Consider the following 17,922-nt stretch of genomic DNA (forward strand, 5'->3'; position numbering starts at 1 on the left):
ATCAGGAATAGTGACCAGCAGGACCAGGGAAGTGATTAGCGATTGTCCCCTTATGCTCAGCACTGGCGCGGCCACAGCACCTGAGTACTGCAGCTGGTTTTGGGGCCCTCACTACAAGACATTGAGGTGGTGGAGAAAAGTCCAGAGAAGAGCAGTGAAGCTGGTGAAGGGTGCAGAGAACAGCGCTGGGGAGGTGCAGCTGAGGGAATTGGGATCCTTCAGTCTGGAGAAGGCAAGGGGCCACCTTCTCACTCAATGAATGTCATCGTGAGGTAGATGTTAAGCCTCTTCTCCCTGGTATCAAGTGATAGGATGAGAGACAACATGGCCTCAAGTTACACCAGGGGAGGTTTAGATCGGGTAACGGAAGAAAATTTCTTTACTGAAAGAGCAGTCAGGCATTGCAACAGGCTGCCCAGGGAGTCACCAGTGAAGTCATCACCCCCGGAGGTGTTAAAAAAAACCGTGTAGGCATAGCACTTCGGAACAGGGTTTAGTGGACCCGGCGGTGTTAATTCGACTGCTGGACTCCACAGCCACAAAACGCTCTCACCACCGACCTGCCCCCGTACCACCAACCTCCCCTCCGCCCTCAGAGGGTGGCTAGGGGCGGGGCCGGGGCCCGGATATGCCCCCGCCCCCAGGGCAGAGCCGCATCCTCATTGGCTCCGGCCTCCCCCGCACGAGCAGGGCGCGCCCGCTGCCACTTCCCTCGCCACGGGCGCGCGCTGTTGTGACACGTGAGGGCGGTGCACGTGGGGCCGTTACGTAAGGCGCAGGGGAAAGGGGCAGGCCGAGTACACACGCATGCGCATTAGGGTGGCGCGCAGGCTCTGTGCGGGCACTGCGCAGGCGCGTTCAGGAGGGGCGGGGGAAAGGCCGGGCTTGGTTCTCCTCCCCCTTGCGCCCCACCCCCGGCCAGACGGCGGAGGCTCCTGAGCGACAATGAAGCAGCAACAGCAACCGCAGACCCCCCAGCCCCAGCCGCCGCCCTCCGCCAGCGCGGGGGTCCCGGCCTTCCTCAGCAAGTTGTGGGCGCTGGTGAGCGAGGCACCGAACAACCGGCTCATCACCTGGAGCCAGGTGCGTCCGTAGGGCGGTGGAAAATGTTCCGTTTCCCACCCGCTTTGCACTTCCATTGGCGGCACCAGGCAGCCTCTGCCGCGCCTGTAGAGAACCCTGGGCCTGTTAGGGGAGGGCAGGCCGCCGGGCCTTCCTCGGGGTCTGCAGGAGGTGAAGGCGGCTGGGGAGGACGGAAATCCCGCGCACGGCCGCTTGGCTTGGTCAGGCTCCCCTCAGCCGGCCCCGAGAAGCGTCGCCTGCCACTGTCGAGCAGCTGGGGTTGGGGGCAGCCGTTTGCCTGTCCCGAATGGCCAGGCTGGGGGCTTCCCCGGGGGGGCGGGGTCTCCCCGAGCTCTGAGGAAAGGGCTGGGATGCAGGAGCGGTCGGGGGTTTGGGTGCGCTGACACGCGGTTATTCCTACGGGCAGCGTGGAGCCGCGGCGGGGTTTGCCACCGCAGGTTGGCGAGTTCGCGGACGGGGCGGGGGGAACCGGGGGCAGCGTGACAGCGTCCTGCTCTGGGCTGAAAGACGATGGAGAAATTAGGGTGTCTGGCGTCTCCTGGTCGCCGAACAAACCGCACCGCCCTTTCCCCGTGTGGCACCGATCTAGGCCTAGCGGCGCTCACCGTGGGCCGGGCCGGGCGCCTGGGGCTGCCCGCGGGGGCGGCGAGGCCCGTGCTGGCGGGAGCCCCGGGCACGTGGGACCGACAAGTGTCGCGCTCGGGTGGCGTCATCCCTGTGTCGTGTCGTGTCCACCTGCCGGGGCGGCTCTCCCCCCGAGCACCCACCGCCATCCCGGGTTTACGCGGGGGCGGTGTGAAGGGGGTGGGTTACGGGCACCCCTGGAGAAAGTACAGCTGGGCACCTGGCAGCAGTGACAGGGCACGACGACACACCTCAGTAATTGAAGGCCCTGTCCTGAGAGCTGCGGCTTCAGCGTGCCTAGTGGCCATATTGATAGACATTTATGCTGCCTTTTTTTTTTTAACAAGATGGAAAAGCTGTGTCGGCTGGCCTTTCATCTGGAGTTCTGTCCAGATGCAGGCTGTTGTAGTGATGAATCTTCGTTTTCAGACCACAGAGTTTGTAAGCATCTTAAAGCATTGGAAGGCAGGAGGTAACCATCTTCTTGCAACGTAATGAAGTGTTGGCAAGTTGGCTGCAGCATCCTTAACCTTTGAGATGAATGCCAAGCAGATTTATTAATAACTTCCTTTTTAACTCTGTATCCTGGAAGATTTTCAAATAACATGTATTAAAAGTGCTGTTCCTAAGCTGTACCATCGTCTTCAAGGGGTGTTGAGATGGCAGCTCACCGCTGAGTATTTTAAATGCTCAAGCAGTGATAAAATGTCCTGTTAAACGTTTTGCTGATAATGAGTTGCCAGGAGCTTCAGCCAGAAGAAGTAAACAGGTAGACTCGGTAGATAACAGCAGCTTCTCATCCTCTTGTTGTTTTGTTTCTGGAAGAGCCATACTAATGGCTACATGAAGATGAATGGCTACATGTTGTCTAGCTTCAGAAGGGCCACCTGGCACTCTAATGGAAACTTTCCAAATTCATTGCTTATGTTTACCTCTAGTAAGCACACCAAGGCTTAAGTGTCCTTGTATTTACTTAATTAAAAATAAAGATGAATTGTTTCAGCTTCTTCTGCAAGGCCTTTTGGGGGAGGAAGATCCACAAATCACAGCTGATGTTGTTGGCATCCAGCAGCTTGTGGGGGAGGAAGGGTTTGGGATCTCTTGGTGGACAAGTGATGCCACCTTTTTTAAGTGTGCTGTGTCAACATGGGCACAGAAAGTGTACCAAACATGACAGGGAACAAAGAGTACAGTTACTGTAGAATTTCACTTTTCTCCTGTTCTTATGCTGTAAGGGTAAACACCATCTGAAACTGAACAGCCAAGTTCTGTCTGTGTCATCCATGGAAACCCAGACAAAGAGGACTAGGTGAAGTACTTGGAAGAGCACTGCATGCTGCAGTCAGTAACTCTAGGGCTTGAAAAAGGTATTTAGCTCTGTAGTAATGCGTCACTGAGTTCAGGTCAGGTCTGAAGGGGCGGTACAGCTTTGCTGTAACTGAGCATTAGGACAACAAGAACTAGCAGGTATGTTTCACAGATATTTCTGTGCTAGGCCTGAACAACATCAAAGTGACAGTAAATGAAGTGCTGCCTGAAAGCTGTCTGTTAGCATCACAGGTCACTATAGTGCCGCTTGTTTAAGTACCTTCAGCTGATGAGCTTCATTAACGCATTGGCTAAAATAGGCTATTACTGCCCTTTGCATTTCCTTTCCCTGGTGGCTCATCGGTGGAGTTAAGCGGGCATTACTGGGAAGTTTTCATCATCTATCCTTCCTCTCAGTCTTAAGGTCCTAACTCATCCCAAGGGAAGCCATTTATGAATCCTGTTTCTGACAGTCCTTGCTAGTTTGTTAGAAACAAGCTCTTGGGCAGGGATCTCCCCATGTTCTTACAGCTGGTTCTTCAAACCTCTTGGCATCATAGAGCTGCTGGCATTTGGAGGAAGAAACACACGTGACTTGTTGAAACTAAAGGGCTAAGGAGCTGCAGTATCACTGTTGGCATTTGCAAAAATGATAGGCTGCTTCTTAAATATGGGGTGAGAGTACTGTGGATGTGCAGACAAAACCTAAAGCATTTTGAAGTATCTAATTTAGAGTCTGGCAATTTTTTGTCCTGTAGTTAATAAAGCAGAGTCGCTGAAGAGCAAAGAGCTGAGCCTTCTGGTTTAGTCAGAGCCTGTGGACAACATGAAAGATCAGTCATCCCTCACAATTGGTATCATGGGAGGTGGGAGATAATATCTTGGGTGTTTACTGTTTTGGTAGCTCCAAAACCTGGTGGATACCCTCAGCTATTGGACAACTGTATCCACTCTACAGGTCTTATCCCACTAAAAAGCTTTAATACTGGAAAGCAGAAGGGACTCTCAGCTGGTTGTTGGGGTTTTTCTCCCTTTCACAGTCTGTTTTAGATTCCTTCCTTAGGTTTTGAAGCTACATTGGCCTGTAGTGAAGCAGTGGTAGTTGTTGGCAACCAGTTAATTAATTTCTTGAGGAAGCAATGACTTAGGTGTTCCCCTTCAGATATGGATAGCAATGTAAATTGATAGTACGCTGTTGCTTTGCGACAGCAGGGTTTGCACAGGTTTTGTTGTGGAAAATAGTAGGCAAGGGGATCGGTTACTACTGCATGCACAAAGGAAACATTCCAATCTGGTGATTAATTCTAAAAGCCCAGCATGTTTTCTCCAGTGGTCGTTAAGTACCTTAAATGTGTCTCTTTCCTTTTAGAATGGCCGGAGTTTCTTGGTGCTGGATGAACAGACATTTGCAAAAGAAATTCTTCCCAAGTACTTCAAGCACAACAACATGGCAAGCTTTGTCAGACAGCTAAATATGTGTAAGTTTGGGGGGGTTTGTTTTCTAGTATAGGTCGAGGTCCTTTACACTTTCCTTTGAACTGTGGCCCTGTGTTCCCTGCAATTAGGATACTGTCTTACCCTCAAAGCTGAGAGAGATAGTTGGAGCAGCATAGTTTGAATTTCTTACTGTGGCTTCTGAGAGGTCAAGAGTTGTTTGTCTCCTTTTTTTAGATGGCTTCCGTAAAGTTGTCCATGTTGATTCTACAATCGTCAAACTGGAACGAGATGGTCCAGTCGAATTTCAGCACCCTTATTTTAAGCAAGGCCGGGAGGACCTGTTGGAACACATTAAAAGGAAGGTCAGTGAAAATTCTGTCTGGAAAGCTTGTGTCAGTTGGAATTAATAGCAAAGTTCATGTCAGGTTGTATTGTAGGGTTGTAAGTTCAGAGTTTGAGGAAGCAAACTGTGCTGCTCTCACATATAGAATAGAATTAACCAGGTTGGAAGAGACCTTCAAGACCATCGCATCCAACCTATCATCCAACACCACCCAACCAGCTAACCCATGCAACCAAGCACCCTGTCAAGTCTCCTCCTGAGCACCTCCAGCGATGGCAACTCCACCACCTCCCCGGGCAGCCCATTCCAATGGGCAATCACTCTCTCTTTGTAAAACTTCCTCCTGACCTCCAGCCTAAACCTCCCCTGGTGCAGCCTGAGACTGTGTCCTCTTGTTCTGGTGCTGGCTGCCTGGGAGAAGAGACCAACCTCTGTCTGTCTACAACCTCCCTTCAGGTAGTTGTAGAGAGCAATAAGGTCACCCCTGAGTCTCCTCTTCTCCAGGCTAAGCGGCCCCAGCTCCCTCAGCCTCTTCTCATAGGGCTGGTGTTCCAAGCCCCTCACCAACTTTGTTGCCCTTCTCTGGACATGCTCCAGCAAGTCAACATCCTTCCTAAACTGTGGGGCCCAGAACTTGACATACCTTCACTTGTTTAAAGATACCTTAGGGGATTTGACTAGGCACCTGCCCTGTTGTCATTGTGAGGGTTCATAGATGCAGAAATAAATGAGTTATGCAAATAGGATGTTTTGCAAATGGTATTAGAAGTGCAGAGCATGCTTTGACTTCATCAGTTATAGGACAGTCTGCTTTTTTGTGTGTAGCTTGTTTCAGAACAAACTTACTGCAAGCATTACATTTTCTATCGAAGGGGCAACCCTAGAAATGGTTGTTAGGCTGCTAAATGATTCTGAAATGTGCTCTGCTGCTCCTGTGAGTTAGGTGAATATAGATACCAAGTAGAAATACAGTAACTTAAACGGGTCACAGGGATGTACTCAACACTGTGAAGCTGTTAGGATGAAGTAGAACACTTAGAGTGCCTGAAGAATCTAAATGGGCACAAATGTTTGTCAGAACTAAAGCTAAACGTGGTGACAGCAGCAGGAAGACTTTTCCCTGTGTCTGTTATTTAATGCTTGGTTTATTATTAACTTTAATGCAGAGTTTATCAACACCAGGAGAAAATACACTTGATCAGCAACAGAAAATAATAGCTTCTAATGAGTAAAGGTAAATGTTCTTTCTGGATTCTATTCTTTTTAAGGTTTCTTCTTCAAAACCTGAAGAGAACAAGATACGTCAGGAAGACCTCTCCAAAATAATAAGTAGTGCTCAAAAGGTGCAGATTAAACAAGAGACTTTTGAATCTCACTTGTCTGCTTTGAAGAGGTAAGTTGCTCCCTCAGCAGCTGATACCTAAAATTGAGTAATTCTGATAAGATATTGGACAAAGACCTACTTCCAGGTGTCTCTGGATTGCTTTTTGCCTACCTTTACATACTGCTGTAGGAAAACATATTTCAGTAAGAGAATTGCCTCACAAATTGAATATTCTCATGGCTAAATGTAACAAATGATGCTGGTGTTTGAGGAACTGTCCAGTAGTGGATCTCCATCCTGTGATTACCTGCCAAGGCTGTCACCTCTGACTTCCCCCTCCCCCTTCCCTCGGTGTGAAAACACATTTCAAAGAGCCTTAACGAAGCCAGTTGATCTTCAACACAAATGATTAGTGTAGAGGTTTTAACACTTAGTTTTAATTTGACTTTTAATTCATCCTTTTCAAACAGGGAAAATGAATCTCTTTGGAGGGAAGTGGCAGAACTGAGAGCAAAACACTTGCAACAACAGCAGGTTATTCGGAAGGTAAGGCTTCGTTCAAGTGTTGTAGATAAAGGAGTGTCTGTGGACTAGGAATACTTGCCTTGCTTTGCCCTCACATTTTTTTCAGTGTGAAATGTTTTTTCAGAACAAAACCAACCCTGACAGGGTGGTGTATGGTGAATAAATCCTTGTGAAACAACTATCCAGGGTCTTTCACTGCACAAGCAGAAGGCCAACTCTTGAAAAGCTTTTAAAAGAAAAATTCAACAATATCATAAATCATTCCTTAAGATACCCTTTTTCCATCCTTTTTAAGTACTTATGGAATCAGATTACTAATATTCTGTGTTGGATGATCTCGGGAGAAACATCTCACTGCAGGAATTACAAAGTTCTATATTGGAAATTCGCTGCTGTCCCACTACTGTCTGCAACTCCCTGAAGGGAGGTTGTAGCCAGGTGGGGGTTGGTCTCTTCTCCCAGGCAACCAGCACCAGAACAAGAGGACACAGTCTCAAGCTGTGTCAGCAGAGGTTTAGGCTGAGTGTCAGGAAGAAGTTCTTCATAGAAAGAGTGATTGGCCATTGGAATGGGCTGCCCAGGGAGGTGGTGGAGTCCCCATCACTGGAGGTGTTTAGGAAGAGAGTGAATGGGGTGCTTGGTGCCATGGTTTAGTTGATTAGTGTTGGATGATAGGTTTGACTCGATGATCTCAAAGTTCTTTTCCAACCTGGTTAATTCTATTGTACTGCTAATGGTATATTTCTGAAATTATTAGAATAGATTGAGTGGAGCCCATTAATAAAATGTTAGCTTACCTTAGGATTTCTGATCTACAAAACTTGATGCAGAGCTTTTATGTATTTGTTTTTAACATATCAGAATTAGCAACACTGAAAGCAGCCTTGTAGCAGAGACTTGCTGGTGTTTGGTGTTTTCTCAGTTTGTTCAAGCCAGATTCATACACTTAATCCTTTAGTTTAAAACATAAAGGAAGAGAGCTTAACATTTCAGAAGGGAAGGCAGCTGATTATTACTGATAAGTGGTACATGTAATTGTTCCCTGAGTCTGTCAGATATGCCTTTCACCAGAACCAGTATTTACTGCTTACATACACAGCTGACATCCCTGTGTGCATTCTGTCATTGCTTATTGGAAATCTTCTGACAGTTCCAGTTACTGAATGGTTTTTTTTTGTGCTGTATGATGTAGTGTTGAGATCTACTTTTATCCCCTGCTATGTACAAAGCCTTTTGTAGACACCTGAGCAGCTCTGTTCTTAACATTACCAGCAGGGTGTTGTATTCTACCACCATTTTTAACTTTTCTCTCCAGCTCTGTTGTGAGAGTTACTGCACAGAAATGTGTTCTGCTGTTCATGTGTAGATGTTATGATTGAGATGTTCTGCAGAGCAGCTATCAATACTGTTCTTTTTCTTGCAGATCGTACAATTCATTGTCACCTTGGTGCGCAACAACCAGCTAGTGAGCCTGAAACGCAAGAGGTAAATATGCAGCCAGTCAGTGTGCTAACAAGTGTTGCTGGCTAAAACCAAAGAATCAGGTTTGAGATGGGTTTCTTCCTTTGCTCTTTGTGATTTAGGCCTCTCCTGCTGAACACTAATGGACCTACAAAGTCGAATGTATTTCAGAAAATTGTGAAAGAACCAGCTGACAACAATCACCATGTAAGTTGGGCTTCATGCATGCTCTTTGTTATGGTGAATAAAGGAGTGGAGGGGGGCAGGCAGATCAGGTAGCTTGTCATATGAGCAATAAAACCAGCTGTGTACTGAGAGCTATCAAATTTTTAAGTGATAATGTTATGTTGTATTTCCTTTGGAAGATAAGTGTGTTTATATTCACCGCTCACTTTATAATACAGCATATGTAAGGCAGTTAACTTGTGTATTAAATACAGCCTGGTGTGATCCTACTGAAAGCAACTTGCTTTGAATGATAGTGCTGCTAGAAATAGGGTATGTATATTATGTTATCTCTGGGAGTTAGGCACTCCTGGCCCCACACAGGGACAAGAATCCAGTGTGTTGCTCTACAGGGCAGCATCCAACCCAGGAAAATCACATCAAGTTCCTGTGCCATTGAACATGTCATGCCATTGAGTTATTTTCTGCTGCCCAAATAATGGTTGGTGTGGAGATTGTTAGATGGAGTGCTGTAGCTTGGCAGTAGAATTAATGGCTTTGTTACAAAGTACTATTTAAGTGGCAGTCACTGCTACAATATTTTTAGTTCTTGTGTATTCCTGTAGTCATGGTGGTTTTGTTGCTTTTGCTGACTATGCTAGTATATTTTTATTTCTATGCCTGTAGTATTTGCCAAATACTTTTCTTCTGTGGCTGTTATTTTCCAGCTTGTTCACTTACTTGTATGGCTTTTCTATTAAATGCAATCTGAGTTCACACCTCTAGAACTGAAACATTAAGGTTGACCTTCAGCATTCCTGCAGTTCTAGCTCTTTGTCATGCTGTCCCCTGACTCTTTACAATGATTCTCAGGTACCTCTCAACAGAAATGAGGGCTTAAAGCAAAGGGAACAGATTTCAGATGACATCATTATTTATGATGTCACTGAGGACGTGGGTAATGAAGAAAACCCCATGGGCGATGAAGAAAGTCTTCCTGTCACACCAGAAGCAAGTGAAGATACTTCAGATTCTTCCAAGTAAGAAGTCACTAGAATATATAGAGATAACTGGCTTTCAGTGCTGTATAAAATACAGCAGCGCAGGTGTTTTAGATGTTTGGTTCTTGTCAGAACAATTCAATGCTCCTTCACAGACAAAAACTTCATCTGTGAATTCATGCTTTATATGTGAATTCTGATTTATAGACTTCTGGATTTGTTCCCAATAGTCAATTGTCTGTGGAGTTTTGATGTTGAGGATAGAACTAGTGAGAAACAATCAGTGTTATGGCACTCTTGTTAAATATACTCTGTTTAAAGAGAGTGTGACTGGTGCCATCTTAGTTTTGGATGTAAGTAGTGTCATGGAGCGTGATCAGATTGGGATGTCTGTCCAATAGAACTAACACCATACAACCACCTTAAGTTTTAGGGATGATGACCCAAAATGCACACTTAGTCACTCTCCCATAAAGGCAAGGGCTCTCAGTTTCAAGGAGCTACTTTGGGCTGTGTCCTGATGCAAGGGGAGAGTCCCCAGCTGCACATCTCTGCTCCCAGGAGGAGTGGTTTCATTTGCCCTCCAGCAGGGCTCCAGCTGGTCTGTGGTCACACATGGTCAATGGTCTAGAAATGTTCCTTGGCTGAGAGCCTTGTCTGCCAACCAAAGGGCCTTGCCTTTCCTGTCCCTCAGTCAGCTGGGTGACTTTCCCCTCAGACTGCTTCTAGTTTTAACATTTTCCTTTCAGTGGATGGGAAGTTTCCATCATTGAGGCAGGTGCAGCAGCCACACAGACCGCTCCATGCTCATAGCCACATGACCAATCTCCTTGGAGTGGTGGTAGAGCCACCTACCTTAGCAGCCTTGGTGAGTTTTGATGCTCACTGTAGATCATAATTCCTTAATTATTCTGCTTACATTGGGATATCTGATTGCTGTTGCACTCTTAATACAGCTTATGACAACACAAACCAAAGCAATCGTGGCTATAACTATTAGTAAAGACTGGAGGATGCTAACTGGTCATTTGGGCAGAGAAAACCCAGACCCATCAAAACTTGCCCCAACCAACAAGTTCCTAGTGCAGCTTCAGAGTCCCTTGCTACTTTCATTATTTTCTTGATCTAATCCTGAAGTAGCACTGACACCTTTGGAACATGGTTACAGCATTAGCTTATCACCAGGTGAAAGACTCCACATACATCTTTCTCCTTCAATAACAGCAAATCCAGTGCAGATTGTAAACAGTGATTCCTAACTCATCAGCTTGCTGTCTTTAGAAGACTAATTTGGGCTCTGGTATCAATTAAGAATTCTAAACTAATCACCTCACACCCACAGGAATAAGTATTTAAGATTCCTTGTCAATGGGCCAGTGGCAGGAACCAGGGGAAGTGGGTGCCTGGACCCCAAACTATGACCACCCCTTCTGCCTTCCCACTTTTCCCCTCTAGCAATTGCAACCAGGGAAATCCCACAGACTAAGCTACCAGTTTGTGTGTTTGTCAAAGGAGCTAACCCCATGCAGCCAACTGAAAAAGCTTTAGGGGTGGTGACCCACAATGTACAATCACTCACCTAATAAATCAAGGGCGCTCAGCCTTGAGGAGTTGCTTTTCTAGGGGAGAGTCCTCAAGGTCCTGCTGCTGGGAAGAGGACTGGTTCTACTTGCTCTCCAAGAGGGCCCTGATTATACCTTAGTCAGATCTGTGATCATACATAGTCAGTGGCCTAGAAACCTTTCACTGGCTGAGAGCCTTGTCTGTCAAGTGCAGGGCCTTGCCTTTCCTGTCTCTCTGCCCAGGTGTACACTCACATACTCCTCAGTCCAGACTGGGGCTCTGAGTTTCTCCTTTCAGCAACTTGAAAAGTTTTGGCCTATGTTGGAGCAAATGCCACAAATGCAGACAAGGACTTGCCTTCTTTTTACAGGTGTTCAGAGAGGATAATCTGCATGTGTTGGTGTGGTCTTAGAACTTCATTAACCACTTAGTTTCAGGGGTTTTTTTTAGTCCCAAGTGTGGTATGTTCCTGTACTATAGAAGTAGTTCATCTTTCAGCTGTGAGCAATTCAAACTTGGTCTGGGGACTGAGATGCAGCTCTTCTGCAATGCAGTGTATTGGTAGGCACTGTATTGTGCCTGGAACAAATACATATTTCTACTTACACATCAGCCAGTACCATTGCTTTGGTTCAGCTGATGTCTAGGAATGTATTCTCTGTTAAAAAAGCATCTCAAATATAAGGCTGTGAGAGTGAAGCAACACCAAAGCTATTTAAGGGTTAAGGAAATCAGAATATGAATGAAAGCAAACTCTGGAGAACAGGTCCTACGAGGAGTGGCTGAGGGAGAGAGGTTGTTTAGTCTGGAGAAAAAGAGGCTGAGGGCAGACCTTGCTCTCTACAACTACTTGAAAGAAAGTTGAAGCCAGGTGAATGTCAGAGTCTTCTCACTAGTAACAAGTGATAGGACTAGAGGAAATGGCCTCAAGTTTCACCAGGGGAGGTTTAGGTTGGATATTAGAAGCAGCATCGCTGAAAGGGTTCTTAAAGACTGGATTAGGCTCCCCAGGTTGGTGGCTGAATCCCCATCCCTGGAGGTGTTTCAGAGAGGCAGAGATGTGGTGCTGAGGGATGTGGTTTAGCTCCAGCCTTGGTAGAGTTCGAGAATGGTTGGACTGGATGATCTTTGAGTTCTTTTCCAACAAAAACAATTCTATGATTCTAAATTATCTGAGACTCACTGGTTTTTGGGCTGCCTTCCTGCTAAGCATAACAAAGTAAATTAACTACAGCCCTATCCACTGAGATCTTTTATGTTGCAGATGCTCCAGAGCCAATTCTGTTCGACTGGCAATATACTAAATATATATTGGTGATTTAGTTTTATGGCCTCATACACTCTGGCTCACTTGATATATACTTTCCATTCATGGGTGAGCTTACAGTTGTAGTGCAAGGAAGAGCAGTGTTTCTATAGCTTCTTTTTGTAGCTGTTAGCTACTAGCACAAGTGTCTGCCAGCTGAGCTGCTTTCATTTATCACACAGTATCACAAAGGTTGGAAGAGACCTCAAAGATCGAGTCCAACCTGTCAGCACAGACCTCATGACTAGACCATGGCACCAAGTGCAACATCCAGTCTCCTCTTGAACACCTCCAGGGATGGTGACTCCACCACCTCCCTGGGCAGCACATTCCAATGACAAATGAATGGAGCACTGCAGCACTGTATCAATGGAAATAGATCCACTTTCCTACTGCTTTAAGGCAGTCTGTATATTTCCTTACTCTTTGAGCTTGACTAATATCAGAAGTAACTAAACCTGTGGACTAGTGCCTATTTCAGTGAGTGCATGAAGTGCTTTGTTTGTCTCATTACAGCTGTAGTCGTTCTCCTGATATTGTAATTGTGGAAGATGATAATGAAGAAGAGGATGCCCCTGTAATCCAGGGGGATAGAAGCACTGAATCCATTGCTGTGCCAGCTCATGATCCCCTCAGCCCTGCCAGTGACAGCACAAGCCCACTCATGTCAAGTGCTGTGCAGCTGAATAACCAGTCAACTTTAACTGCAGAAGATCCAGTGTCGATGATGGATTCCATACTCAATGAGAATGGAGTCATTTCACAGAATATAAATCTCCTTGGAAAGTGAGTAGCCTGGCCTTTGGGGGCTTTTAAGTATTAGAACTGATTGACTGAAGTAGAAAGAGCTGAACAGCAGTTTCTGCTGAGAACTGTAAATTGATAGGTCACTCTTATTCTAGTCAGCTTCTGAAGATCCTTCCATTTTAAGTATTTTAAGAGGAGACCTCTGACTTGCCTGATGAAGTGAGATGAGTCCATTATCTGGCAGTGTGATGTGCTGAATTTCACTGTCCCAACTGTCAGGATTTATCTGCTACCTCTTGTAGGTTGATGGGGCTCATTAGTGCTACCTGGGTGCAAGAATCACACCTCTGTTAGTGTGACGTGGCTGAACATGAGAGATGGCCAAAGCTTTATCTCTACACCGACTCATGGATGGTAGCCAGTGCTCTATGGGGTTGGCTAAAGAACTGGAAGAAGAATGGTTGGCAAAGAAAGGGAAAACCCATTTGGGCAGCCAATCTGTGGCAGTTAGTCTCATGCCATAGCATTACATGGATGTAGTAACTGTTTTGGAGCACTTGGCATCTTTAGAGAACCCCAGTAAAGCAGCCCACAGTTGTCTGTTGTTGTTTTTCCAGAGGTGGCTTCTAATGAAGGACTTCATTCTGGTTCTGGTGAAGATCTCTTTTTAGATGCATGTAATAAAGCTGTGTAAAGCTGAACTGTGGATTTCTCCTTTCCTCTTTTAAGATACATGGCACTAAAGTATTATTTGTCTTCTAGGGTTGAACTTCTGGATTATCTTGACAGCATTGACTGCAGCTTAGAGGACTTCCAAGCTATGTTATCAGGACGGCAGTTCAGCATAGATCCAGATCTCCTGGTCGATGTAATTTTCCCTGTTTAAGTATTTTGGTAACACTGCAGGCAGTCCTGGTTACTTTGGTTGCTTTAAACACCTTGGATATTTTTGTCTTGCCTTTCTTCTCTTTAAAAGAGAAAGTATTTATAAATCCTTGTGACTGTGTGTTTCTGGGCACTGGTGTAATTCTCAGTGCCACACCACTGCTTTAAGTGAATGCTTAAATGTTTTGCTGAAGAGTAGCTGTCTTAATGAACTCATAGACTCAGACACCAATTAGTTTAATACTTATGCTTTGAAAAGAGCCCAGCACATTATCTGTGGTCTTCTCAGTGAAATGGGGTTAAAAATGCTCTTGGTACTTACTTGACAAGTTTCTCTGCCATCTCAGGTTAGTTCTTAGGAGGATATATATGATCTCAATTTCCTTTCAGATGTATGTCAAGTAAAATGGTCTGGACAGGTCTGGAAGGGACCCATGCAGGGATGCTGTGAGGGTTAGCTCATGTTGCTCAGGATGTTAAGTCAAACTCTGAAGTCTCCAAAGGTGGGATATTCCACAGCCTCTCAGGTGCCTGTTCCAGTGCTTCACCCTTTGTAAAGAATTTCCTCTCACTGGTCACAGGTTTCCATGCTGCAGCTTGTAGCTCTTGCCTCTTGTGTTTTATCCACCTCTGTGGTGTTTGTCTTCTCTATGACTGCTCTTTAAAAGCAGTGGAAGAGTGCTTGCCCTCACCTTCCAGACAGGGTCACACAAGGTCCCTGAGTCTCCTGTATGTCATAAGCCCCCAAACATCTGTTGCCCTCCAGACTCACTCCACTTTCAAAACTCTTGTCCTGGGAGGCCTAAAACTGGACACTGAGTGGCCTCAGGCACTGTGCAGAGTGAAAGGAGTGCTTGCAGTGACTTCCTGGCTGTGCCATGCCTGGAGCTGAGCAAACCTCCCTGGAGCAGGCCCACTGCTGGCTCATGGTAGTAGGGTGGTGTTAACCTCTCCCAAGGAGCTGCTCCCTGTCCTGGGCCAGTGCACGAGGTCATTGTGTCCTAAGTGCCTCTGGCTGTTAAGCTAATGGAGTGAGTGCCTGTTGGCCTCTCCTGTTGTGCTGAGACCTCTCTTCACAGCAGCTCTGCTCTCCCCCTAATTGGTGGCTCTTTCCAGTTCAGTGTCACTTGGAAACTTGAATCATGGGACATAAAAGAGTTGTTTCCCTTGTTAGTGAGATTCATGAACCTTCTCCAAACCTGATTTTTTTCACACCTGTAAATAAACTGGTCCTGATAGAATAAAACCATCAAGTACAGGGACTATTCTCACCTGTGCAGATAGGATGTTCTTGTGTTCTTAACAGCAGCATCCAGATCTCTAAACCTTGATGTGTTTTGTCTTGTTCAGCTATTTACAAGCTCCGTGCAGGTGAATCCCACAGATCATATTGCTAATACCAAAGTAAGTCCATTGCTCAGTGTGCACAGTAGTGACAGATCTAAACTCTGTGTTAATCCTTCACTCTACTGCTATGACAGCACTGTTTTCATGCTCTGGCTTTGAAGGCTTCCACGAGAGTAGGAAGGCTGTGGCTGAATTCATCCCTTCTGTTGGGCTTTAAGCAGAAAAGGGACAAGCACACTAACTGATGATGTCCTTTAGAACTCCTGTTACCTTGTGGCTGTGATTGTGCCAGCCACTTCACTTCTGTATCCTCCAAGATTTTACTGTTTGCAGACCTTGCACATACTTCATCAGGATGGTCTTGTGGGAAAAGAAACACAAGGATAAGCAAGCAGAGCAAACCTGTAGCTCTTCGAATATGTCTTGTTCATTTATGAGCATTGCTGGTCTCTCCTGCTTGAGCAAGCCTCCGTTTCCATTTCACATGTCCTCAGCCAAGGTCTGTTAGTGTAACTGACACCACTGCATGCCTTTGCAAACTAAACGTTTATGCTTTGCCAGTAATTGGTCAGCTGTGTTCTAGTGGCGCTGGAAAAGGCTTTAAGATTCTGCTTTTGTTTCCAGATGGAGACAAAGGGAATAGAAACTACAAAGAATAACGCTGGTCCAGAGGCCTCACAGGAAACGCAACTTTCCAAGCCCAAATCAGGTTAGTTTCGGTGTTTCATTGAAACAGTTTAACAAGCTTTGTTTTGAAGAATCACCTCAGTTTGCTCCTTGTCTGGTTTGGAGCCATGCTGATGAGCAGAGAGCCAAAACAAAAACACTTATTCTACTTGCTTTGTAGGGGTTTGGCATTCCACCAGAAATTGATGTGTTTGCAGGACAATCTGCACGCATTCTGTGATGCAGGAATGTAACAGTTCTTGAATCATGCTTTTCAAGCACCCACCTAGCATGGCTTTTGTTTAAATTCTGTGTATTGGCCTTTGTGTTTCCCTTCTGCACCTAGAAAAGTGTGTGAGCTGATAAGGTTTGGGGATTGCTTTCCCTGCAGATAAGCAGCTGATCCAGTACACAGCCTTTCCACTCCTCGCCTTCTTTGATGGGAACCCAGGCTCTGACGGGGAGAGCGGGAGCTCTGCAGGTGGAACCCCTTCCTCTGCTGGCAAAGCCCCAGAAATGGATGAGCTCCTGGAGAGCAGCCTGGACCCTGAGCCCACCCAGAGCAAACTGGTGCGGCTGGAGCCACTGACGGAGGCTGAAGCGAGCGAAGCCACACTGTTCTACCTGTGTGAACTTGCCCCGGCACCCATGGACACAGACATGTCCTTCCTGGATAACTAATGCCATGGGGACTCTGTACATAGTCATGAAGATGAACTATTTATTTAGGATATTGTTTGGTATCTGAGTTTTTGTAAATCACTGTTTTATGTAACCAGATGATGTGGAATCTCAAGAACCTTTCCTATATTACTTCCTGCAAGCAGTTGTTTCACCTCCTGGTCAGACAGCCAAGCTGGCAACACCAGGCTGCACTGCTCTCAGACCCTTGCTCTTACACATATCACCAAATATCCAGGTAACCTAACCCTTGTGGCTTACAACAGGGGTTTGATTGATGGTTTCTTCTAGTTCTGATCTTACATATGATGATGTAAACTACTAGTGTATGGCTAGGGAGCACTGACTTTCTGTATCTTGGGGTGGTTTGGGTTTGTTCCTATTTTTTACATTTTGTTTAACAATCATGAAGCTTTTTGGTTCTTCCTTGGTTTTTTTTTTTTGGGGTGGGGGGACCAGGACCTGATGTAGGCTTTTTTTTTCCCGGCTTCAACTGGGAACAAAGTGCCTGTACCTTGCTAAATCTTGGTTCTGCCTTACTTTCACTTCAGTGGAAGTGCTCACACATAGCACAAACCGGGGAAAAAGTTCTTGACAGCCACCAGGCTCCTCAGCTGCATGAGTACTTTGGACCACCTACTCTGCCAAAATAAATGTTAAGTGTGATACTTGCCAGAGTTGTCCTTCATTCCCTGGGCCAGGTAGGTGTGGATATTAGCAGCCTGTGGTTTTCATGCTGCAGCAGCTGTGCAATGAGGTGTGCACGCATGTTTATTGGGCAGGAATTGCCTTGTCTAACCCTCAAGGTTTATTTTATGAGCCTCCAAAACAAGTGGCTAATGCAGCACTGTGGTTTCACAAATGGTTGTGTTCTCCTTTGTTGTTTTTTTTACTGAAACCCACAGTAGAGACCTGTAGCTTTCCTTCCAGGGGGAGAGCACTCTACCCCTCCTCAAAAGGTGTTTCCCTGGTGCTTTCACTTAAGCTCCCTGTTAAATGGCTTAGCTGTAGTATTGCACAGCTGAATGCCAGAGGTTATTGCCACACTGTGTGAAAGTGCAATTGCCACACCTTTAACTAAATCCTCTCAACCCAAGCTCCTGATCAAATACAAAACAGCAAGTTAAACTACCTAAAAAGGTTCTCTCTGCCCTTGCAGGTGTCGATAGGAAGTGGGAAAAGCTCCCCTAAGATATTGCAGTGAAAGGACTAAAGTGGCTGGTAGTAACTTTCTACATGTAAGGAAAAACTCTTGGCAGTGCATTCAAAGTTACTTTTTTTTTAAAGGACTAATCTAGCCCCTTGTCCAAGGAGCTGAATCCAGAGCCAGCTGCCTGTTCATTGCACTCAGGAACTTCTGCTGCCTTACAGCTGCTGTTCAGCTCTTCTACCCTGACTCATAGAAGACAGGAGCAGGTGCTGCAGTCTGAAGCGTGTTGTGTGTTCTCAGATGGGT

The 17,922-nt window shown here is 46.0% G+C and overlaps 1 protein-coding gene across 2 annotated transcripts; it reads left to right on the top strand.

Annotated features, from left to right (window-relative positions):
- The first annotated feature begins 897 nt into the window (after window positions 1-897).
- Window positions 898-17,134, top strand: HSF2 (heat shock transcription factor 2). 2 transcript variants are annotated; one of them, XM_068162318.1, is made up of 13 exons: window positions 898-1,083; window positions 4,385-4,493; window positions 4,687-4,814; window positions 6,064-6,188; window positions 6,590-6,665; window positions 8,068-8,129; window positions 8,228-8,312; window positions 9,144-9,310; window positions 12,657-12,926; window positions 13,650-13,755; window positions 15,123-15,176; window positions 15,744-15,828; window positions 16,177-17,134. In XM_068162318.1, the coding sequence occupies exons 1-13, from the start codon at window positions 946-948 to the stop codon at window positions 16,464-16,466; spliced, it is 1,695 nt and encodes a 564-aa protein (XP_068018419.1). In that variant the 5' UTR covers window positions 898-945; the 3' UTR covers window positions 16,467-17,134. The 2 variants fall into 2 exon arrangements, with proteins under 2 accessions (XP_068018419.1, XP_068018420.1); XM_068162319.1 differs by lacking the exon at window positions 15,123-15,176.
- Window positions 17,135-17,922: the final 788 nt, after the last annotated feature.

This window comes from Melanerpes formicivorus, unplaced genomic scaffold, assembly GCF_026170545.1.
Source record: "Melanerpes formicivorus ecotype bairdi unplaced genomic scaffold, bMelFor1.0.p_v2 SCAF_63, whole genome shotgun sequence".
NCBI classification, from domain to species: Eukaryota; Metazoa; Chordata; class Aves; order Piciformes; family Picidae; genus Melanerpes; species Melanerpes formicivorus.